Here is a 24,627-nt window from a genome sequence, read left to right as displayed (position 1 = left end):
GGCAGCCTGGGAAGTTGAGATGGACAGGGCAGCTCTCTTGCCTGCCCTGCCAGGGGGTTTCAGTGCTTATCTCTTTAGTCTCTGAGATTTTTTTGCAGTTTCCCCACAGTATAGAGAGTGCCCTATATCAGAGTGCTGGTGTAAGATGGATTTCTTTCCTTCTTTTTTTTTTTAAACCATGCTTACTCAGGCACTGAGGAATATAGTTCCTGGCTTTTAAGAGAAGGTGCTTGTTGGACTCTGAATAAGGCCATTTCCTCTGCCATTAGAGACTTTGGCCCAAACAAGACCTTTTCCAAGAAACCATAGGCCCATATTCTGGTATTCAACGTTTCATCCCTCGTCCTCCCACCAGTCCTCTCTAGGGTTCATAGGGTTATAGAAATTGAACACCACCATGAAACAATCACCCAAACTCATTCTTCCACTTTACAGCCTTAAGAAAATGAAGTTAAAAACAGACCCCAAAAACCTTTAGTGGAACTTTAGACCTAATATATGTGAAGGGCCTTTTCCAGAAGGAATAATAACTAGAAGCCACAAATAAAGCACTGAAATAAAATCCCCCTGTGAATTATGTATAAGCAAAGTAAATTAGTAAAATCTAAATGTACTTTAAGAATAGAGATTTGCCATTTGCTGGGACTGGAGTTTATTTCATTATTGAAAAGGAAGGGAAAAAACAAGTAATAAAATTAGTTGTACTTAATATTGAGGACAAACATGCTTCACATTTTTGATGATCATCTCTCTAGTCCATCAGTATATTGTCTGAGCTGCACCTGGGTTAAAACTGTCATTAAAAGGAGTTATCTTATTTGAAGGGGTTGACTGTCTCTTGAGCTGAGGAGATGGGAACACGAGGTTTGATTTTTCTTTCTTTTGTTTGTTCATTCATTTGTTCATCGTGAAGCCCCTTCTCTGCCTGGTACTGAGGAAGGGATATTAACACAACAACAGCTCCTACTCTTCAGGAAGTTTTCTTCAGTATTTAAGAATGGTGCCTCTTGTCATACTTATTCTTCATTTGATGGCTAAAGAAGATGTTTTACTCGTGGTTCTCTTTGAATTTCAAAGGAGAGTCACTGCTTCCTGTCGGGGTAATCAGGGATGAATTCATGGGGAGCAGTGTTTTGAACTGGGTTTTCAAGGGTAAGTAAGATTTTGATAGGTGGAAATGGGCAGGACAAAGGCACTTCAGGGGAGAGGGGAGAATGGGGATAAGTATCTGGGAGATTCCAGTAATATTTACTCAGGAAGAGAATCCTTAGGAGTAAGATGAGAAGAGTAGTGTGGAGCTGCCCAGTGGAGGCCCTTGAATACAGAACAGAATTTTGTTCTGGGGAGGTTGGGGCAGGGAAGCCCTAGTTTTCTTTTCTGTCCTTGAACCTTCCTGTAGGAATTGGCTTCTCTGCTTCTCAGTTGATGGGCTTGGTTCATGAAAAACTAGAGAGCTTGCTGTTGGATTCTCCCCCTTCCACCTTCGCGGCCTTTGATAAACTCTGGAAACTTCCACCGTCAGGAGCCTGATGAGCCAGAGCGTCCCTGAGGGGAGGCTTCCTGTGCGGAGAGCCTGTGTGCTTGAGGTCTGAACACACGGCAGCCCTCGTGCTGCTCGCCAGTGCAGGTCAACGATGGGAGAGAAGTCATGAGCAGAACGGGGCATGGGCCAGCCGGCAGATGCCCCCGACCTTTCCGTCAAGTGAAGGAGTTGAACTTGCTTATTCCTGGGATGCCTTCTTTCCATGCTTTAGTCTACCCTGCATTTGTCATTTTGGTGGGGAGCCGCTGTCTCATTTGGCATGGGTTTTGCAGGTTTACAGGCTATGGTTTGCTGAGCTCCTTTGCTAATATGAAAAGTCTCATTTCTTTTTTTGTTTCTCTGGATTGCTTGAATTTTAAAAATTTGAGCAGTTTTTTATTTTATTTATTTATTTATTTATTTATTTGCAGTACGTGGGCCTCTCACTGTTGTGGCCTCTCCCGTTGCGGAGCACAGGCTCCGGACACGCAGGCTCAGCGGCCATGGCTTACGGGCCCAACCACTCCGCGGCATGTGGGATCTTTCCGGACCGGGGCACGAACCCGCGTCCCCTGCATCGGCAGGCGGACTCTCAACCACTGCGCCACCAGGGAAGCCCTGAGTAGTTTTTTAAATAGCAAGGTTGAAAATCTCAAGTCATCTTAGAGGCTGTAATTCTGTAATTTCAGCTCCCTAGCCTCATTCCTGACGTTGATCATCAAGTCTGCTATTACACTGGATAATTAAAGGGATGTGGACATCAGGGAGAGAGCAGGTGGGGATTAATATTTGAAGGGCTTGATTAGTCTTCTGTAGTTCCCGTAAGATCAGCACAGGATATTGTTAAAACTCTAAATTCTGGTACTCTGTCTCTGGGCACAGATACTCTAACATTCAGAGGTTTTTTTGCTGCCCTTTGAAAGCTGTCAAACTCATAACCCATCTATGGGCATTAGCTCATTTTATCTCAAAAGACCCTTATAGAATTAGCCCGTTTCTCCCGAGGAAGCGCAGTTAGGAAGATTACGTATGTGCTCTAGGCCACTCACAGGTAAGGGGCAGCGCCTGGTCAGGATCTCTGGGTTTGCTCGTAACCCTTACACAGTCCTGCCTCCCTCAGAAAAGTGTGGAATGACAATTTCTTACTTCGTGTCTGGGAGTTTTCTTTCCTGACTTAAACAGAACCAACTCTGTAGAAACTCCTTAACCTCTGGAGGTTTGGCATACCTGCGAATTTTCAGCAAAGGAAGGACCTAGGCAGGGTGGCAAGTGAGGGAAGATGATAAGAGAGGAAAAGCTAACCTTTTTCTATTCCTATTGTATATCATGACATTTGAAAAACTCTTTGAATTTATTTTCTTAAAAATTTTTTTCTGATTTAAAAATATAAAGAAAATTAAAATCATCTATTATCCCTCAATCAGGAAGAAACACTGTAAAAATTTTTTGTGTACTTTCTCTTATTTTTTATTACTGAGCCACTTTTCTTTCGATGGCAGTAAAGAGGTTGCACACTTGGCAGCCAGTTCAGAATACAAAGCATTTTTGTTAATTAGCTAACTATTGCCATATTTGACTTTTCATTCTTTCTTGTACTACAAGGAAAGATCTTTTCTCTTGCCAAGTCTTGCTGATTCATCCCCTGCTGTATCTCTTACAGTTTCTCTATGCCCATTGCTACTTCCATGTACAAGTCTTGTTACCTTTCTCCTCTTCCTTTCCTCCAAAACTGCTCTTATCAGGGTCACCAAAGCCCTACCTATTAATAATCCAGTGATGTCCAATTTATCTATTTGTTCCTTTTGTTGCTTGTGCTTTTGGTACGAAGAAACCATCAGGGTCACAAAGAGTTATGCCTATGTTCTGACATTTAGGTATTGCACAAAGGCATTTATTAAGGGGGGTATTTTATAGAATTAGGAGGGTTTGAAGAAATGGACTGTAGCTCAGGCTTCCAGGAACAACCTTCCAGACCACATTATAGAACTGGGCTGCCAAAGAGCTGCTGTCTTAACCATGACCAGAATGCTGCCGCACACCTCTAGCTCTAGGACCATCCCACCTCTGCCATGGTCTGCACCAGCAGAATGGATGCCTTGTGCCCTACCCCTCTTCCCAAGCAACTCAGAGCCTCAGTCTCCTCATCTATAAACTGTGAGTGCCGTCTACCCCCAGGGTGTATTTAGTACATTTCACAACTGGTGTGGCATGGGCACAGCTCAGTGATAATGGATGTGGACTGTAAATCACTCATTAGGACTTACTGGTGCCAACCAGCTGAATATCAACCCTCTTGACAGTATTACAAGAATTAAATGAGTTTGGCACAGCAATGCCAAGTGGCAGGGGTTATCCTGATGGTCCTGGATGCCTAGAGCTTGCCTGGTTTGACTGAGATTACACAAGGTGCCAGCGGTCACACTGAGGTGGGAATTCTGTGAATACCCCCAACACCTTAACGAAGAGTGAATGCTCTCACAGAGTTAGAGCAGAAACTGGGGGTGGTGGGGGTGAGAGGCTGGCATCCTGGTCTTGGACTCCTGCATCTGGCTGTCCACCTGAGCACAACGCCCACACACAAGAAAGAGGGCTGGGTGGGGTTTGAGTGCTCAGTCAGGGAGGAGGCTGCTCCATTTCTCAACTGCTATTCTAGTGAAACAGGTGGATGAATTTGAGCCCAAAAGGTAGGAAGGGAGGAGAATAACTGGGAGCATTAGGCTTTGGGGTGCCCTCTGCATGAGAATGATGGGCACTAAACCTGTCTGAGGCAAAGGTGTGGAAAGGAGTAAACACATCGGAGACTGGAGTCCAGAACCTTGAAAGTTTAATGAGATCAGTTAGTGAAGCAGTACCCTAGGATTAATCACTTCAAAAGCATCACTTAAATCAAGGGGGATCATGGTGGACAGTGACCATTTAATTTAGCTACTTAAGGGACATTTGGAATAGTGCGCTGTCCGGAAGACTTGGCTTCTAAATCCAGGCAGATAAAGGTCCATTAGGTCCCCAGAGTGGAGGACTTCAGATCTGAGCCAACTCAGCAGACCTGATGCACCTGAATAGATGAGAAAAGGCAAAAGGACATATATCATAGTGAAGCGGAGTCACTGAGGGTTTTTTACTTCTTTTATTTTTTATTTTTTAAACGTCTTCTTACTTGAGGTCCTAGAAAAGTGATATTAAGAAAGACAGTAACTGAATACAAGGTTATTAGAGGGAATATTGCTATTGTGTTTTGTGAGCAAATGAACATGTTATGTAAGCAGCAAGTTATAAGGGCTGTGCACAAAGAGCAGAGTTTAATATTATCAGAAAATAAAGCTTACAAGTGAATATACCTGATGCATATTTAATGAAGAGCGTAATCAAGGGATATTAGAGCTATAAAGGACCTGGCCAATTATTTGGTTCACCCCCTCATTTAAGCAGACGAAAATAAACACAGGACTCGGGTGTCCTGAGTCTACACCGTCATGAGGGTTGGAGCAGGGATTAGCATTAGGCCACACCACTCTGTCCAGGCCCATCCACTTCATCGTTAATTGTGCTGCAGGAGACCTTAGCTGTAAAATGGACACTTCACGTTTCTGCACTGCAACTAAACAGACTTCGGAGAGGTAGCTGGGAGAGGGAGAATCAGACTGAGCCAGGGTTGCTCAGGAGATCCTGAAAAGCTGTGGATTTGGAACCCAAAGGGCAAAGCCTCCCTCTCCTCTGAAAATGGGTGTCCAGAGCTTGGGCACCTGCTTGCCCACCCTTTGCTCCCAACTGCCCACCCAGGCAGCTACCGAACTTGGAGACAACCTGGCTTAAGAGGGCGAAGGGGTGGGTGCACGTTAGTCAAGGGAAGGAGTGCTCCCAAATCAGTCTGTTCCTCCTGGTGACCATCCTTCATTTCACCATTTAAATACACAGCTCCTTTTTCTCATATTTCTTACTGTCTTTTGAATGGATTGCCTTTCCTTGCTTGTTCTCTTATTCCATTTCCCTCTTTTTACTGATCGGGAAGTTAAACCCTCTATTTCTACTTTTCTTAGTGTTTGTCCTTGAAACTTTTATATGCATGCTTATCAGTACAAATTTAATCAATATCTTAATTCTTTTTCTGTAAAAATAAGGACATTCCACCACTTTTAACTCAGAACCTCTCTCCTTACTTCCAAGCTATTGTTGAGTGTTTTAATGTCTTTTTTAAACCTTAAAAATCAGAAGTTGTTATTATTTTATATAGTTAGCATTTATATTTACTTCCATGTTTACCAACTTCTTTATTCACAGTCTTAGCCCTGCCTTTTCTTCTGAAGTATATCCTCCCTTTGGGTGCAGGTTCTGTTGGTGGTAAACTCCCTCAGTTTGATTGTTTCACCTGTCTTCTTGAAAGGCTACGTAATTCTTTGTTGACAGTTATTTTCTCTCAACAGAGATTTTTCCTACTCTTTCATGGCTTCCTGTGTAACTGTAGGCAAGTTGGCTATTGGTCTGTTTGTCATTACTTGTAACCAAGATGTCTTTCTTCTCTGGGTGCTTTTGGGATCATCTTTATCTTTCTTGTTTTGTGGTTTTACTGCAACAGGTCTAAGTGGGTTTTTTTTCTTTTCATTTATCTACGTGCTTCTTGTCTGTGTAGTAATATCTCATGAATTTTAAAAAACCTCTCTGCTGATACTTCTTTACATTTTCTCTGTTATTTCCTTTTGATTCAGACATCTGTTAAACCTCAATTCTATCTTCCATCTCTCCTTACTTTCATATTTTCTATTTCCATGCCTCTATTTGCTTAATTCTGGGTAATTTCTTTGGATCTATCTGTCTTTTTTTTTTTTAACAGTATATCTAATCTGTTTAATCCACTTGTCATTTTTAGTTTTAATATTTTTCCTTTCTAAAATTTTCACATGAATCATTTTCAAATCTTTCTGGTTCTCTGTTTCTTGATCCTTTTCTGATTCCATCTTCTTTAAACATTTTATACATAGTAATTTTGTTCCCAGTAGTTCTAACATCTGAGGTTCTTGGAGATGTAAATCTATTGTGTTTTGTTTTTCCTGACTCCCACCCATGTTGATTTATTTCCTTCTATATTTGGTAATTTTTTACTGAGGAATAACATTTGATTGAACTTACTTTGTTTCTCCAGAGAATTTGTGCTTGCTTCTGCTTGGGCGTTAGGTAGTGCTACCAGCCTGACACCACTTTCACCACTTTGTTTTAATTTATATTTATATTTTGAAACTATTTATTTATTTACTTATTTATTCATTCATTCATTTTACTTTTACAGACTGTAAGGGGGAGGGAGAGGGAATAAGGAAAGAGAAGAGACCAGTCTGGCAAGAACACTGGGCACACTTGGGCGGGTCCCTCCTGCGCTATAAGAGTTCATGCAGTGTGCATTTAACCGTGTGAGCAGTAGTGCCCTTACAGGCTACTGATGCTCGGGGAGGAAGTGTAGAGTGGAAAAATCAAAAATTAAATCTGAAGCTCTTAAATGTTGTATCGGTTTTTGTTTTTCTGGGGGGACGGAGATGCTGTGAGCTGCAAAATAGTTCAGGGAGTAGGTCTGCAGCTAGGCAGGTAGTGGCACCACGTGATCCTGCTGCTGCTTTGAGCAATTCTTCACGCTGTTTGCTGGGCTCAGGCTGTAGTGATGAAACCATCTGTACACGGAGCTTGCAGCAGATGGAGGGCGTGTGAAAGAAGCCAGAAAGGCAGCGTACCTGTGCGAGAACTGAGGGCTTTGGACGTAGTCGTACTGGCCATGAGGAGCCACAGGTTGTTCTAGAGGAGAGGAGAGTTATAGCCAAATGACATGAGGTGGAGGAAAGGGTGTCCATGTGATTGATAAGAAAATAAATCGTTATGAAGGAGAAAGGCATGTCAAATGATGATACCAAACTCTGCCTGGAGGGAGTGCTGTTTCCATCCTTTGTGCTCCGCTCCTCCAGGAAGCCTTCCCGGATAGTGCCCCGCCCCCGCAGGCCCCTGAAGACCTGGACAGACCAGGTCCCAGGGTGGCCTCCACTCGGCCTGTCTCTGGATCTTGGTCTTGTTCAGGGGCAAAGGGAGGCCAGGGAGGCATGGTAGCTGCAGTGAGGCGGGGGTCCTGGCAGCCTCAGGAGGTGACCGCGGCCTGGCCCTGGGATCTGGGCATGGGTTCCCGTCTGGAGGGGACTGGGCCTCACCAGCTCCAGGGCTAAGAGCAGAGAGCAGAGTGCCCGTGGTGGCTGTCCCCAGCTTATCCTCTTGTTTTAATTTTTATAGTAGAGCTTGATAGCGTGAGTAGTGTAAATGTAACCTCCACACAAGGGTGAAATAAAGCCTAAGGATGCAAATTCTGAGAAAAAAAATTATAATTCATTTTTTTCCACCCGGGGTTATGATGGAGATAGGCTTCCTCTGCTGGGAGGTGAATTATTTTTCTGCCCTGAGGTCTCACAAAGGGTGTACCCCTCTTGAGGGTCCTGGCTCAGTGTGAGAGTCTGAGGTGCACCTCCTGCTTTGCATAGTCCAAGTTGTTTTCTCTGGTTCTGTGTGTGATGGAAGCATTGACCTTCAGGGCAAACCAAGCTTGTTTGTTTGGTCTTGTTTTTCGGGTTATTTTTGGTTTTGTTTTCCATTTACTGTCTACAGACCTGGTTTTAGCTCACTGCTCCTGTTTTGCCCCTTGAACCTGATGATTTACTATATTTTCATTTGAGCTCAGCAATACTTTATTGTTTCCCAGTGTTATTGCAATATAATTGACATATAACATTGTTTAAGTTTAAGGTGTATAACATGATTTGATATATGTACATATTGCAAAATGTTTGCCACACTAAGTTAACATCCATCACCTTATATAGGTACAGAGATTTTTTTCCTTGTGATGAGAACTTTTAAGATTTACTCTCTTAGCAATATACAAATACTGTATTGTGTATCTTTCAGAGATACAGTACAGCATTGTTAACTATAGTCATTGTGTTTTACATTAAATCCCCAGAACTTACTTACCTTATAACTCGGAGTTTGTACCTTTTGACCACCTTCACCCGTTTCTCCCACCCTCAGCCCCTGCCTCTGGCAACTACCAATCTGGTCTCTGTTTCTGTGTGTTTAGTTTTTTTTAGATTCCATATATAAATGAGATTGTAGAGTAGTTGTCTTTTTCTGTATGACTTATTTCACTTAGCATAATGCCTTCAAGGTCCATCCATACTGTCACAAATTGAGACGATTTCCTTCTTTTTAATGGCTGAATAATATTCCACCAGATATATATACCACATATTCTTTATCCATTCATCCACTGATGGACACTTAAGTTGTTTCCATGTCTTAGCTATTGTAAATAATTCAACAATACTTTAAAGAGTGTGTTTGTTATAATTAATCCCCGATCTAGTATTCTCAGGGAGGAATTTTCATAATTGCAATCCATAATCCTACCAGAAGAACAGTCCCCACAGGTGTATGATTTTTCGTAGCCGACCTAACTCCAAAATTATCTTAGGTGGCTTACAGACAGTGGTATGCTAGAGTCATCATGTACTGGCTTATAAGAAATTTATTGTTAAACTTTTAGGAATCTTGCAAGTCGTTTGTTAAACACAGCCGTCATTAAAAATTAAATTATATAAACTTACAATTAAATAAATCATATTAAAAATAATAAGTACTCAAATTCATCACTTTCTAATTATGTTTCACTATTACTTACACTGTTGAGGTTATTTATGTCCATCGTATCTGTGTGGTGAAAATGCTACAGAAAGGTGTCCTACTGCACATCTCCTCCTAAATCCACTTCGAGCAGCCTCATGTTGGTATCTTGAAATTGGCCATAGTGGGAGTATTTACACCAGGGAAATGGGCACACATTACAAATCAACTCTTTATTTATTGCTTTATTGATCATCTAGACTTCATATTGTGATGGAGAGAATGATAACAGTGCAGAGTAAACACGGAAAGTGTGTCATGTCCATAGTAGTTACATTATGAATAGCACAAAAAGTTGAGGAAATATTCTTCAAGTATTTGGAAGCAATTAATGAATTTAGCAAGAAAGTTGCTTACATCATGAGGAATGAGTGGATTTCTGACACATGACATAGACCTTTGTTGCTTCACTTTTGTCTTCCTTGTTAAAGTAAATGGAAATGTCAACCAACATTCATGTCTAAACTATTCTTGATTATTGGTTGCAACCATAGTTTAGCTGTGGATAAAGGGTTTGACTAAAATCAACAAACGCATTCTATGAGAATCAACTGGCTGCAAGGAATTTACAGTAAGAAGTATTGTGTATTTTCCTTTTGTTTACTGTGCATTATACGTCATTTATAGCAGCAAATTTGTCATATACATGTACATTCTTTTCAGAGAACCAGTTGTGGAACATTCAGCAGCCCACCTCTGCTCATAGGGATGTACAGATGAAATAAGGTAAGATTTGAAGTAGATGAGAAAGAAAAAGGAACAGCAAGGAGAGGGCCCCACTAGAGCTGCAAATGATGCTAACAGACAATTTTATATTACAGAGGGCAGACGTAGGCTATGGTAGGCCACAGATTTGCCTCTAAGCTTCCTAGCACATCTTATATAAAGGAAAATTTGATCGCGTACCGAATCTTCAGTGTTTGGGTCAGAAGTTGTGGCGTTTTTCCTAAGCCAGGTCCAGAAGGAATTTTATCCTGAGGGTGTGTGTAGAGGAACAGTGTATTTTTATAAATATCAGTAATGTCCTTAAAGCAAACCTCATTTAGAGTCACAGGGATGCTTCCGGGAGAGCCCCTCTCTGAAGGCTGAAAAATTCTTGCCAAATTGTATTTCTTTCTTTTTTATTTTTAATACATGTATTTATTTTATTTATTTATTTTTGGCTGTGTTGGGTCTTCGTTGCTGTGCGCGGGCTTTCTTTAGTTGTGGCGAGCGGGGGCTACTCATCGTTGCAGTGCACTGGCTTCTCATTGCAGGGGCTTCTCTTGTTGCAGAGCACGGGCTCTAGGCTTGTGGGCTTTAGTAGTTGTGGCACACGGGCTCAGTAGTTGTGGCTCGCGGGCTCTAGAGCCCAGGCTCAGTAGCTGTGGCGCACGGGCTTAGTTGCTCCGCGGCATGTGGGATCTTCCCAGACCAGGGTTCGAACCTGTGTCCCCTGCATTGGCAGGCGGATTCTTAACCACTGAGCCACCAGGGAAGCCCCAAAGTGTATTTCTGTAAGAGACACATATTGAAGTATTTGGGGGTGAAATAATATGAACTCTGGGACTTGTTTTAAAATTCTCCACAGAACAAAGGAATAAACAAACATCTGTTGAAGTGAATAATCGAAGCAAAAAGAGCAAAATATTGCTAAATATTGGAGCTGGGTGATGGGCAGTTGGGAATTCATTAAACTCTTGTCTACTTTGAGACAAGATTGAATCTGATCCATGTGTCTCTTGTCATAACAGCTCCTCCTCCCTCTCCCCAACACACCTTATCTCCGCTTCCCCCTCCTTGCTATTCATGTGGTAGAAAAACTGGGTCTTTTGTCCTGCAGAACATCCCACATTGTGGATTTGGCTATTGCTTCCTCATGGTGACAAAAAGAATTACCTTAGCAGAGAAATCCATTAAGCTCAGATATTATCCTACAGGAGTGATACACGGGTCAGGAATGTTTTAGTGGAAACAAAAGGGAAGAGAAATGAGCCATCTGATCAGAGGAAAGGAATCAGAGTAAACAGGGGCACAGCCCACAGGGAAGGTGAGGAAAATGGGGGCTGAAAAGGAGAGGAGAGCCCAGAAGAAACACTCTAGATAAGCTTCATTTACTCCTGATTTCTGAGTTCTTTGTCTTCCAGCACCTCCCCTTCCTTACCCTGGCACCTTAACCCTCAGGCAGAGTGGTGGGGGTAGGTGTCAGGGACATTTTCCCCCTTCTGGTTGCACTGTCGAGCTAACACTTAAGCAATTTAAAAAAAAAAAGTATTTCTCTTGAACCACATGCTTTTAAAAAAGGACAAATACATTTAAAATCAAACCAGTTTTGAAGAGGCAGCATCTTTTTTTTTTTTTTTTTTTGCGGTACGCGGGCCTCTCACTGTTGTGGCCTCTCCCGTTGCAGAGCAACAGGCTCCGGACATGCAGGCTCAGCGGCCATGGCTCTCAGGCACAGCCGCTCCGCGGCATGTGGGATCTTCCCAGACCGGGGCACGAACCCGTGTCCCCTACATTGGCAGGCAGACTCTCAACCACTGTGCCACCAGGGAAGCCCGAAGAGGCAGCATCTTTATCATCTGCCATCCTTGGGATTCATTTCACATTCAAATAAATAGAAAACTACTTGCAAAGAGGCACATTACACCCAGATTTACCCAGGTGTAATTTACAGGTGGCATTTCATGCCATAACTTAATGGCACTTTATCAACATTGGATTTTCTGGGCTCACTGATTAGTTCATGCTATATGGAAAGTGCTTTGCCATAATTTTTCATTAGCTTCACAAATTACGCCATTTGGAACCATGTAAGGTGGCTAATGTTTCAGTGGTTTTCAAAAACACTTTTCAGTCAAGAAATTCAAGCACCAAATGCCGGTGACTCAGGAACCATTAGACATCTGAGACATGACCATGACTAAAGATTAGCTGTAACAGTATTTGGATATTTTAGAGTCTTTGAAATATATGAACGCTCATTAAACTAATGAAGATGAGCGTCAGCCCTGGGCTCTTCCTGTGGCTCAGCTGCGGCCAGAGGGTGGTGGCTTCCAGTCCAGGCATACTCACTGCCGACCCTGTCCCTCACCTCTCCTATCTGCTAAGGCAAATACTTCTGCTTCCCAGGCATCACAGAAGATGCCCTCACGTACTCTCCAGGAAGAACCGGTAGCAGTCTAAACCTGGGAGATGCTTGACAGCTGAGAAGATTGGTCTTCCTGGAGAATTGCCTGGAGGGTTTGTCTAGGACCTACCAGTGGGTCTTCTCCAGTTTCTAAAAAATGAAATACAACAGGGTGAAATGGAATGGGAAACCATCAGAGCATGTGATAACGATAAGTACTATTTTGTGAAACCTTTGTTTCAATTATTTATGTAGGTATATGTGTGTACTGAGACATAATGTGGAATGTATTTTTAAATGTGAGCCGAGTCAAAAGGCCTTGAAGAATGCTGCTCTCAGAATGTATAATTTACTGCTGGAATAAGCCAGACTAGTAAGAAGCTGTTGCCTGGACACATCACAGTGGCTCCTGAAGTAGTGCTAGAACATTTCCATAATAACAAGTTTAAAACAATACAAACCTTTCCTCTCATGTCTTACCTCTCTGAGATATAGGTGAGCTTAATGAATTCCTCTGCTCAGGTAACAAGTTAGCATTTGTTCAGTATTCATTCACTCAGCAAACATTTACTGAGACTGTTCAAGGCACTGAGAATATAATGGTGGGAGAAAAACAGACAAAAATCCCTGTCTTAGTGAAACTTGTATTCAAGAGTGGAGGCAGCACAGACTATAAGCAAAGGTAAATCAGTAAAACAGAAAATGTTCAGTGGCTGTAAGTGCTAAGGCAAAAAAAATAAACAGAAAACGGTAACAAGGAGCATTTGGGGGCTGTACTTGTTTTCTATTTTTCTGTATAACAAGTTACTACAAACTTAGCACGTTAAAACAACACACATTCAAGACAGTATGGTACTGGCACAAAAACAGAAATATAGATCAATGGAACAGGATAGAAAGCCCAGATATAAACCCATGCACATACGGTCACCTTATCTTTGATAAAGGAGGCAAGAGTATACAATGGAGAAAAGACAGCCTCTTCAATAACTGGTGCTGGGAAAACTGGACAGCTACATGTAAAAGAATGAAATTCGAATACTCCCTAATACCATACACAAAAATAAAATGGATTAAAGACCTAAATATAAGGCCAGACACTGTAAAACTCTTAGAGGAACACATAGGCAGAACACTCTACGACATAAATCACAGCAAGATCCTTTTTGACCCACCTCCTAGAGAAATGGAAATAAAAACGAAAACAAACAAATGGGACCTAATGAAACTTAAAAGCTTTTGCACAGCAAAGGAAACCATAAATAAGACGAAAAGACAACCCTCAGAATGGGAGAAAATATTTGCAAATGAAGCAAGTGACAAAAGATTAATCTGCAAAATATACAAGCAGCTCATGCATCTCAATATCAAAAACACAAACAACCCAGTCCAAAAATGGGCAGAAGACCTAAATAGACATTTCTCCAAAGAAGATACACAGGTAGCCAACAAACACATGAAAGAATGCTCAACTTCACTAATCATTAGAGAAATGCAAATCAAAACTACAATGAGGTATCACCTCACACCATCATCAAAAAATTTACAAACAATAAATGCTGGAGAGGGTGTGGAGAAAAGGGAACCCTCTTGCACTGTTGGTGGCAATGAAAACTGATACAGCCACTATGGAGAACAATATGGAGGTTCCCTAAAAAACTGAAAATGGAACTGCCGTGCGGCCCAGTGGTCCCACTGCTGGGCGTGTACCCTGAGAAAGCCATAATTCAGAAAGAGCCATGTACCGCAGTGTTCACTGAAGCTGTTTACAGTAGCTGGGACATGGAGGCAACCTGGGTGTCCATCAACAGATGACTGGATTAAGAAGATGTGGCACATATACGCAATGGAATATTCCTAAGCCATAAAAAGAAACGAAATTGAGTTATCTGTAGTGAGGTGGATGGACCTAGAGTCTGTCATACAGAGTGAAGTAATTCAGAAAGAGAAAAACAAATACCGTATGCTAACACATATATATGGAATCTAAAAAAAAAATGGTTCTGAAGAACGTAGGGGCAGGACAGGAATAAAGACACAGATGTAGAGAATGGACTTGAGGACACGGGGAGGGGGAAGGGTAAGCTGGGATGAAGTGAGAGAGTGGCATGGACTTATATACACTACCAAATGTAAAATAGATAGCTAGTGGGAAGCAGCTGCATAGCACAGGAAGATCAGCTCGGTGCTTTGTGTCCACCTAGAGGGGTGGGATAGGGAGGGTGGGAGGGAGATGCAAGAGGGAGGGGATATGGGGATATATGTATACATGTAGCTGATTCACTTTGTTATACAGCAGAAACTAACACAACATTGTAAAGCAATGATACTCCAATAAAGATGTTTTTGTTTTTGAAAAAAAACACACATTTATTATCTTACAGTTTCTGTGGGTCCAGGAGTCTGGAGATGGCTTAAATGGTCCTCTGCCCAGCGTCGCACAAGACTGCAATCAAAATGCCAGCTGTGCTGAATTCTCATTTGGAGAATTAGCTGGAGAATAATCTTCTTGCAAGCTCATCCAGGTTGTTGGAAGAATTTAATTCCTCATAGTTGTATAACTGGAGTCCCGGTCTTTTTTTTCTTTTGGCCATGCCTTGCAGCATGTGGGATCTTAGTTCCCCAACCAGGGATCGAACCCATGCCCCCTGCAGTGAAAGTGCTGAGTCCTAACCACCAGACCAGTAGGGAATTCTCTGCCTTGGCTTTTTGATGGCTGTCCACTGGAGGCCACTCTGAGATCCTAGAGGCCTCCCAGTTCCATTGGCCCTCTCACAATGTGGCAGCTGACTTCTTCATGTCAGTAAGGAAAAGTTCTTGCTCTAGTCTGCTAAGATGGAGTGTTATATCATGTAATGTAATTATGGGGTGACAGCCCATTGCCTTGCTATATACTGTAACCTAAACAAGGAAGTGACATCCCATTACCTTTGCTCTATTTTATTAGAACCAAATTACAGGTTCTGCCCTCACCCAAGGGGAGGGGGATTTGAGGTGTGGCTCCTTAAGGGTCACCTTAGGGTACACCCAGACACAGTGAGGTTGCAGTTTTAGACAGGGTGGCCAGAAAAGGCATCCCTGAGAAGTATCATTTGGATAAGGACCTGGGGAGGAGAAGAGGAAGACAGTCATGTGGCTATCTTGGCGAAGAGCATCTTCCCAAGAGGAAAAAGCAAATGCAAATCCCCAAGGAACATGCCTGCCATTTAGAGACAAAATAGCCTGTGTGCTGATGAGAAAGATCAGAGAGGGACAAAAGGATGCTTGCAGGAGAAAAGAGAATAGCTGGAGAATAAGCAAGAGGAATCTAGTGCAGAAGTGAGCAGGTTGACATTTGCTAGTAGCAAAGACCAGAAATTCATGGTAAAAGGCTTGGAGGCAGAGTATATGGGCACATATACAAGTGTAGCTATGGTGATGGGAACTTCTACTTTCTCACTGAACTAGGAAGCAAGGACATCTGCTGAGAGCGAGGATTAGGAAGGAGGTGTTAGCGATTTGAGGGGGAACAAGAAGGATGACTATTTGAGGAAATAGTCATCCATGAGAATGGGATGGGAATGGCTCCCTCCCGGGAATGGACCAGGGAATGTCAGTCTGTTTGCTTGACAGCATACAAGGCCCACCTGACCTTAGTGGTTATGAATTTAAGGAGAGACCAATCAGCATGGTTGGGTGTTTTTCACTGACCACAGTCAGTATATGTGGAGCTAGGCAAGATATATGCAGGGAGCTGGATTGAACCAGGGTTGTGGTTTAGGTAAGTGAATGTACAGAAGAAGAGAGGGGCGAGGTGCAAGGGAGTGGTTGTGGTGATTGACCATGGAATTTAAACTAGGTCAGATCCAGCAAGCAGAAAGTCAGTAAGGATACAGTTGGATTGAACAGCCCCATCAATCAACTGGATCTAATTGACATTTATACAGTTCTCCTCTCGCAATAGCAGAATACTCATTCTTTTGATGCTCACATGGACGATAGAACACATTCTGGGACATAAAACATACCTTAACAAATGCAAAAGAGTAGAAATCTTACAAAGTATGTTCTCAGGCCACATGGAATTAAACTAGAAATCAGTAACAAAGATAGCTGGAAAATCTCAATCTTTGGAGATTAAACAACACACTTCTACATAACATATGGGTCAAAAGTGAAGCCACAAGAGAAAATTTTAAAGTAAATGAAAATGAAATTACAACATCAAAAATTATGGGATGCAGTAAAAGCAGGGCTTAGAGGGAAATTTATAGCAATGAACGCATATATTAGAAAAGAATGATCGAGTCAGTTGACATGAGATTTAAGGCTAAACATTTTATGGAGGAGCATGGAGAGGTGCTGAAAGTGATATGAGATGCAAGAAAGACACTTACCCTCATGGAACAAGAGAAGTAGGAGAGAAAACAGCCACCACTTGAGAGCCTGCAGGGAAAGCAGTGTCCCAAGGGGAAGCTAGGTTCCAGTGAGAGCACAAAGATGCAGGAAAGTTCAGAGAAGAAATTAAGGTTGTGGAGATTTTGCTGATGATTTTCAGAGAGCTCCGTGGAAGGGTTTCGGGGAAGGGGGTCAGAAAAAGGAGTGTCAGAAAGGGGTGGGTAAGAGTTTGAGGGTTAAAGGATGCCCAACCAAAGCAAGGTTAAGGGACAGGATGAGTTGGGGCAAGTTGTCCTGATGCTGCAAGAAGGGAGGTGTAGGGGTCTCCTGGGGACACAGAGTTCTGTTGTCACACTGCATTGAGCTGGCAGTAGAGTGGCTTTACTCTGCGTGATCAAGTCTCTTCTGACTGCTGCCGATGGAGACCTGCAGGGGGCACTGTTTTCCTGAGCAGGGGAAACCATGCATGTCTGAGTCCACCAGAAAGAGTATGGGGATGAGTGGTGGTTAGGGTCTTTGAGGTTCCAAGGAAGAGTGAGTGACATGTGTGGCGTACCTTTGTCAAAGGAGGTTTATTGTAGGGATACTCAGGGAAGTAAGGAAGACGGAGCTAGGCCTCAGAGAGAAGGGTGTTGCTGGTTAGAAGACTGTGATACAGTTATTAATCAGACATACGTTTAGCGGCTATGCTGACAGACTCAACAGTGTTTCAAATAAGCAAGTGTCTTTGACTCCTAGTTTAGTGCTTAATCCTTTTGTGAAACAGCTGCTCTTGTCTCAGTTTTTACTGTTACCATTGCTGCTCATTCTCATTTCATGTTTTGTATTCAAATTCTCTGAGAGGATATCCAGTCAACTGCCCCGTCTAATCTACCCCTCCCTCCCTCCCTCCCTCCCTCCCTCCCTCCCTCCCTCCCTCCCTCCCTCCCTCCCTCCCTCCCTCTCTCCCTCTCTCTCTCCCTCCCTCCCTCCCTCCCTCCCTCTCTCTGTCTTTCCATCCCTGCACCCATCAGTATATCCAGTCATTTATTTATTCATTCATTTAGCAAGTATTTATGACACCTGAAACTAATATAATACTATCTGTCAATTATACCTCAAAAAAAAGCTTCTTTCAAGAAACAAAAACAAAAAAACAAATATGATGGAGCACTTACTGTGTTTCAGGAACTGTTCTAGGAGACCAAAGTGATGAAAGCAGATAAAGATGAAGCTTACATTCTAGCGCATATAAACAAAAAATAAATGCATGAGAAGTGCTATGGAGACAAAGCAGAGTAAGGTGGAGAGGAATATTGAGAGAGAGAGAGGGAGAGATCAGGAAAGAGCTCTCTGATAAAGTGAGCAAAGGCCTTGAGGGAATTGAGGGAGGAAGCCATGCAGATATCAAGAGGAAGAGCATTGTGAGCAAAGGAAAGAGAAGGTGTTTCAGGAAGAACAGGGAGCCAGTGTAGCTGGAGTGAAAGGAAGGTGGAGAGGAAGGAGGTGAGGTCAGGTAGGTATGTGGAGGGAGGGCGATGGATGCTGAGCATAAGCGGGAGAGTGACAGAGTCTGACTTGTTTTATTTAATTACAGTCGTAGAATTGTATTCAGGTTCATAAGTGATTAATTTTCTTTCTCAAAGTCTAAACAGAAATCCTATTCATATATAGTTTTTTGAAGTACAATTCACATTCAGTAAAATTCATCCTTTTGAGGATCTGCAGGGACGCCACCCCTGCAGAGAACAAAATTCAGGGATGCTCCAGTCCCTTAGTATATAACCTATGCAAATCCTCTCATATACTTTAAACCACCTCTAGATATCTTATAGTACCTAATACAATGAAATGCTATGTAAATAGTTGTAAATGTAGTGTAAATGCTATGTAAGTAGTTGCTGGGATGCTGCAAATTCAAGTTTTGTTTTCTGGAACTTTCTCAGTCCCTCCGCCCCTCCCCCCGCCGACCCCCACCGAATCCGAGGTTGGTTGAATTCACGGATGTGGAACCTGAGGAAAAGGACAGCCGACCACGTAGTTCTGTGAGTTTTGACAAACACATGGAGTCGTGTGACTGTCACCACGGTCAAGATACAGACGAGTTTCACCACTCACAGAGTTCACTTGGGCCCCTTTGTGGTCAGCACCTCCCCTCTCCACAGCCTCTGGCCACCACTGTCCTCTTTCCTGGCCTTTTAGTTTTCTGTCTTCAGAGTTATGGCTATAGAGCATCATACAAATGAAACTATACATTGTGTAGCCTTTTGAGCCTGGATCCCTCCACCTGGCATAGCGTATTTGACATTCATCTGTGTTACCATGTGTGACGGTAGTTTGGTGGGTTTTTTTGGCCACACCGCACAGCATGCGGGATCTTAGTTTCCCGACCAGGGATCAAACCCGTGCCCCCTGCAGTGGAAGCGCAGAGTCCTAACCACTGGACGGACGGCCCAGGGAATTCCCTGGTCTTCTTTATTGCTGAGTAGTGGTTCATTGTGTGCATGTTTCCAGTTTTAGATGAATAAGAAATAGAGTCACTATAAAAATTCACGTACAGGTTTTTGTGTGAACATAGGTTTGCATTTCACTTGGCTAGGTACCTCAGAGCAGGATTGCGGGGTCATATGGCAAGCGTATTTTACCCATAGAAGAAATTGCCAAACTGTTTTCCAACGTGGTTGCATCGTTTTGCATTCCCACTATCAACGCATGTCACTTTTAAAATTTTAGTCATTTTAGTAGGTGTGTAGTGATACCTCCTTGCGGTTGTAATTAGAATTTCCCTAGTGACTAATAATGTTGGGCATCTTTTTTAATGTAATTATTCTCCTTCTGTATATCTTCTTTGATGAAATGTCTTTATAAATATTTCATGCCTTTTATAAATTGATTCTTTTATTACTGAATTTTCAGAATTTAAAAATATATATATTTAGGATACAACTCCTTTATCAAATTTTTGTTTTGCAGATATTTTCTACCAGTCTATGACTCTTTTTTCCCATTTTTTTTTAACAGTGTCTTTTGAATAGCAGACATTTTCGATTTTTACTTGAGCCCAATTATCAAATTTTTAGGTTTCACATTTTGGTCTATGATCCATTTTGAGTTAAATTTTATACACAGTGTGAGGCATGCATCAAGGTACATATATATATATATCCGTTGAAAAGACTGTTCTGTCTCCTGTGAATTGCCATGGAGGTTTGTGTCTGGATGTGTTTATGGGCCCTTTTCTGTTGCATTGACCTGTGTCTGCCATTTGCCAGCACCTCACAGTCTTGATTACTGTAGCTCCAAACTTCTGCCCTGGGGTCAGTTCTGCCTCTGCCCCCTCCCCCCCACCCCAGGGTACCTGGCAACGTAGGGAGACATTTTGATTATCATAATTGGTGGGTGGAGGTCAGGGATGTTACTAGACATCCTATAACGAATGCACAGGACAACCTCCCACAACAAAGAATTATCTAGTCCCAAATGTTAATTATGTGGAGTTGAGGTGCTCTGTGTAGCTTTACAGTAAGTCTTGGAATGAGATAGTGTCACCCAAACAGAAGCAATTTTGGAGGAGTGGGGAGAATATTATGAACGTACGAGGTTGCTGTGAGGATAAAGCTAAACAGTTATGTAAAAGTGCTGGGCACACAGCTTATGGTAATTAAATGCTAATTTCCTCATTATTTGTTACTGCTCCTGACCTTGACCAAGTTTTCTCCTCTTTGCAGTCCCTTTAGTGTGACTTCTGCTCTTGTCCAGGGCCTACATATTCGATTTTGAGACTCTCACCATGACAAGTACTCTGTTAATAGAGCCCTGCTTGTTTCTCCTTTGCACACACATATCGCGCATGGCCTGGGGTAGGGCCTGGTATTTGCCGTCAAAGCAGTGTTTCTTTGCCCTTTGGTCACCTGCTCACTAAGGAGGTGTGCATGGTAAAGATGCTTAAGATCTCCTCCCAGCAAATTTCAAGTATATAATACAGTGTTATCTACTATAGTCACCAGTGCAGCTTCCTTTGTGAAGGTGGTTCATTCTGGTGCTAAATGGTCTGATGTATTGGACAAGAAGGTGAAAGCCTCAGGCTTTCGTGTTCTGTGATGGCCCTTCTGGGTCAGGTTGCCAAAGATTAATGACCTTGCTGATGACTTTCTCTTGTCTTATGCTTATCCTGTGCTACATGGCCACCCTGTGTGGGCCCCTTGGCCAGGATGGACCTCAGAGCATTTGCTACACCTCCTCCAATCTGCAAATTTCCCCATGTGTGACATTCATTTAATTATTCTGTCGTTCATTTATATGTGCCAGTTATGGTGATATGTTCAAGGGTTATAGTAAGGAAGAAGATAGAAATCATTCCTGCCCTCACAGAGTTTACATTTTGACTGGACCAGAGGCATTAAGTAGCTTAATAAATACTCAGTAAAGGTTTGTAAAATAAATTAGTTCTCCCATATTGTATAGTGTGAATTAATTTACATTTTGTCTATGCTGCTTTCATGCTAGAACGACAGCTGAGTGATTGCATCAGACACAGAATGGCCAGCATAGCTCAAAATATTTATTATCTGACACTTGACAGAAGAAGTTTGCTGATCCCTGTTTGGATGCCTCAGATTTGTTCAGAAGATAAGGTCATTCAGGGATGCCCTTTGTGTTAAGGGTGAGGAGGGAAGCAGCACTGATGGAAACCACATGTGGTCACAGCCTCTCATGGATATGATGGTTCATGGGAACATCTTCTTGTCCAATACATTGATCCATTTAGCCCCAGGCTGGACCACCTTCACAACGGAAGCTGCATGGTGACTGCAGTTAATAATATAGAATTGTATACCTGAAATTTGCTGGAAGTAGATCTTAAGCGTTCTCACCACACACACACACACACACACACACACACACACACACACACACACACAAGTTAACAGTGTGAGGTGATGGATGTGTTCATTAACTTGAATCATTTCACAATGTGTATGTATATCAAATCATCATGTTTTACACTTTAAATATATACAGTTTTATTTGTTGGTTATTTCTCAATAAATCTGGAAAAAATCCACAAAAAGACCTTAAAAAAAAGTTGGAAAAATTCCCATGTCACCTTATACTAAAACTGTTTCTAGGAGAGAGGAGGAAATATTCTTTCTTCTCATGGAAAAAAATACAAAAAATACTCTGAGTCAGAAATGTCTGTTTGTCCACCAAAATCTGTCCTCCCAATTTCATAGTGTGGAGTGGGAGCTGCCAGACAGCTGTCCAGTCAGGAACTGCATTTCCCAGAGTCCTTTGTGTCAAGTGTGCCCATGTGACTAGTTCTGACCAGTGGAATAGGAATGGGAGTGACCTGCCATTTGTAGGCTGGGACTTCAATGGAATGCTCACTGAAGCCCTCTTTCCCCTTTGGCTCTCTGGATGTAGAGGGCTCTGAGGTTCTAGGGCAGGACTTCTCAAAATTCTGTGTGTGTTGGTGTCACCCATATCTGGAGATCTTCTTAAAACACCGGGCTGGTACAGTAGGTCCAGGGCAGGGTCTGAGATCTTGCATTTCTAACAAGCTTCCAGGGGATAGTGGTGCTGTTTGTGCTCAGACCCTCTTTCAGAAGCAAGCAAGGCTCTAGGGGATGGTGGAGCCATAGAATGAAAGGAACATGTCTGAATCACTAAATAAGGAAAATCTCTGTCTTCAACCAGCAACTCCTGGTCTGTTACGTGAGTGAGAAATAAGCCTTTGGAGGTGGGAGTGGATTTATTTGTTACAGCAGCCAGTCTTCTGGGAGTGGTTCAGACGATTCACTGCTTCTGTTTGAAAGTGTCTTGGCAGAATAATTTAGGACAAAATCATTGCTGGCTGCTCCACCCCTTTAATGTGGGTGCCTGTTCCAGATAACTCCTTCGTTTTTTAAGATATCTATACCTAACTATATTTTAAGACCTACCAAGGCCTTACACCATTAGCTCCTTGATAATAACAATGGTTAAGAAAAAAAAAAAATCTGGGTTTTGTATTTGTTGACTTTGATTAAAAACAGAGTGAAAATGTTTGGGGGTGGGTTGTGAATGATCTGCTTCATCTGGCAGGAAGGTTAGTGGAGAGCAGACCATGAGGGTCTTTGATCCTGAGGGAGTTCAGGTAGAGTCCCTTAAGCAAGGGGCCAGCAGGTGAGTATCAGGGCCCTGGTACAGGCTGCAGGGCTGAGGTTGGCTGGAGGAGTCGAGCCCAAAGTGTGGTCACTCAAAGGCTGCTTGACACGAGTGACAGGAGCCTGGGCAGGGAGTCAGATGGGATACAGGTGTCTTTGTGTGTGTGTGTGTGGTATTGGGAAGAGTTGCGGTTGGAGCAGAGAGGCAGAGGGAGTCTGGACTAGTCCAAGGCCAAAACCCGCAGGGGCCTTTTGCCTGCTTCCAGCAAACATTTACAGTGGGGTGGTCAAGTTCATCTGAGGGACCCTGACCTGCTGGACCCAGTGTGCTAGAACTCAGCTAAGGATGCTAGTGGAAAGTCTCTCCCTGGGTTCTGAGCAAGGAAGGCTGGAACAAGAAGGCTTGCCCTGTCTCTGTTGCTCTCTGGTCCTGACCTTACCTTCATGAAATAAGAGCCAGAGCTGGGTCTTCTCAAGGCCTGCTGGCTTTGGGACAGAGCTGGGCCTGAGCAAGAACAGGAGAAAGTCAAGGGGAAACAGTTACTGGGTTTATTTTGGGTAAAGCACCTGGTTGAGTTGCAGAAGCTAGCCTTCATTCCAGGTGGTGTTCAAATAAAAACATCAAGCCCTTCTTTCAGAATTTTGTAAAAATAGCAGCAAATGAGAAAAATTGCAAAGTGTTTACTCTGACTAGTCAGGGCCACTTACCATGTTGAAAGCCATTTTTATTCAAGGGAAACTGTATTGGATTTAGACATAAGGCCGGTTTTTAAAAAAATTATCCAACCTTCAGCAAGTATTTCACTGAGTGCCTGTTATATGTCAGGCACCGTGTGGGTTAATTGTAGAAACACAAGATGAATCTTCAATCCACATCTTGATGATGGAGAAAAGAGCAGAGAATCTATGAGTTGTGAGCCTGTTTACTGATTAGATACCTGCCCAGGAAAGCTCTTCGAAGAGTTGAAACACACCAGCAGGGCCTCCTGAGTCCTCCCGGAAAGGCTGGTGGCTGCCTGAGACAGGAGCTGGGAGAGGCTGAGCTCAGTGTCGGCAGCCTGTGGGGGCTGCAGCCTCCATCAGAGGATGGAGAAGAAGGGAGAGAGGCAGGGAGCAGGGAGCATAAAGGTGGTCTCCCCTCTAGCCCCGTGTTCTGTATGGGAACCCACATCACATCAGGTCGTCCTGCCCAATGAATACCTACCAGTGGCCTCCTGCTGACTGTTGCATGGAGGCCCAAGTGCTGGCCAAGGCCAGTTAGGCCCTGTGAGATCTTGACCCCGCAGCTCTCCAGCCTCCTGCAGGCAAGTTCTCCAAATCCTCTGCCCTCAGGTGACTGGCTGCTGTCGGGCCTCAGATTTGCCACCTTGGCCCATGTGCCCCTTCCTCTAGGGTGGCTGAACCATCCCGGTTTGCCCGGGACTGAGGGGTTTGTTGGGATGCCCACTCGCAGGTTTAAAGCCAGGACCGTCCTTGGCGAACTGGGGAAGGCGTGCGGTCTCTGTGGGGTGGGTAGTGCCTGTCTAGTTTAAGATTATAGTCTCAGCCCTCTGCACACTGCCTGGCACATGGCTGACACCTGATAAATATCTGTTGAGTGAGAATTCCAGAGCACCACCGCAGATGTTTTTATGTCCCTCAGTTAATAAGAACAACAATTTAAAAATGTGTATGTGTCAAATATTTACCCTGTGCTCAAGTCAGAGTCCCTGACTAGTTCTTGGCACCATGACAGGTGCTCACGTCTCCTTATCTCTCGCCTGGAGGATGTCAGTACCTGCCAGAGTGTC

At 43.1% G+C, this 24,627-nt stretch overlaps 1 protein-coding gene across 1 annotated transcript in view; it reads left to right on the top strand.

Annotated features, from left to right (window-relative positions):
- LOC115802662 (uncharacterized) overlaps positions 1-24,627 on the top strand; it is a 56,713-nt gene that overhangs the window by 16,318 nt on the left and 15,768 nt on the right. The window contains exons 4-5 of the mRNA XM_089917063.1: positions 9,890-14,860; positions 18,638-18,736. Of these exons, the coding sequence (XP_089773189.1) occupies positions 9,890-9,951 (62 nt within the window). The 3' untranslated portion in view covers positions 9,952-14,860; positions 18,638-18,736. The remainder of the gene's footprint in view (positions 1-9,889; positions 14,861-18,637; positions 18,737-24,627) is intronic.

The sequence above is a fragment of the Delphinapterus leucas genome, chromosome 9 (genome assembly GCF_059928025.1).
Source record: "Delphinapterus leucas isolate spDelLeu-1000000601 "Yukka" chromosome 9, BTC_Dleu_Yukka2, whole genome shotgun sequence".
In the NCBI taxonomy this organism is placed as follows: Eukaryota; Metazoa; Chordata; class Mammalia; order Artiodactyla; family Monodontidae; genus Delphinapterus; species Delphinapterus leucas.
This window is presented reverse-complemented; position numbering and strand designations above follow the sequence as displayed.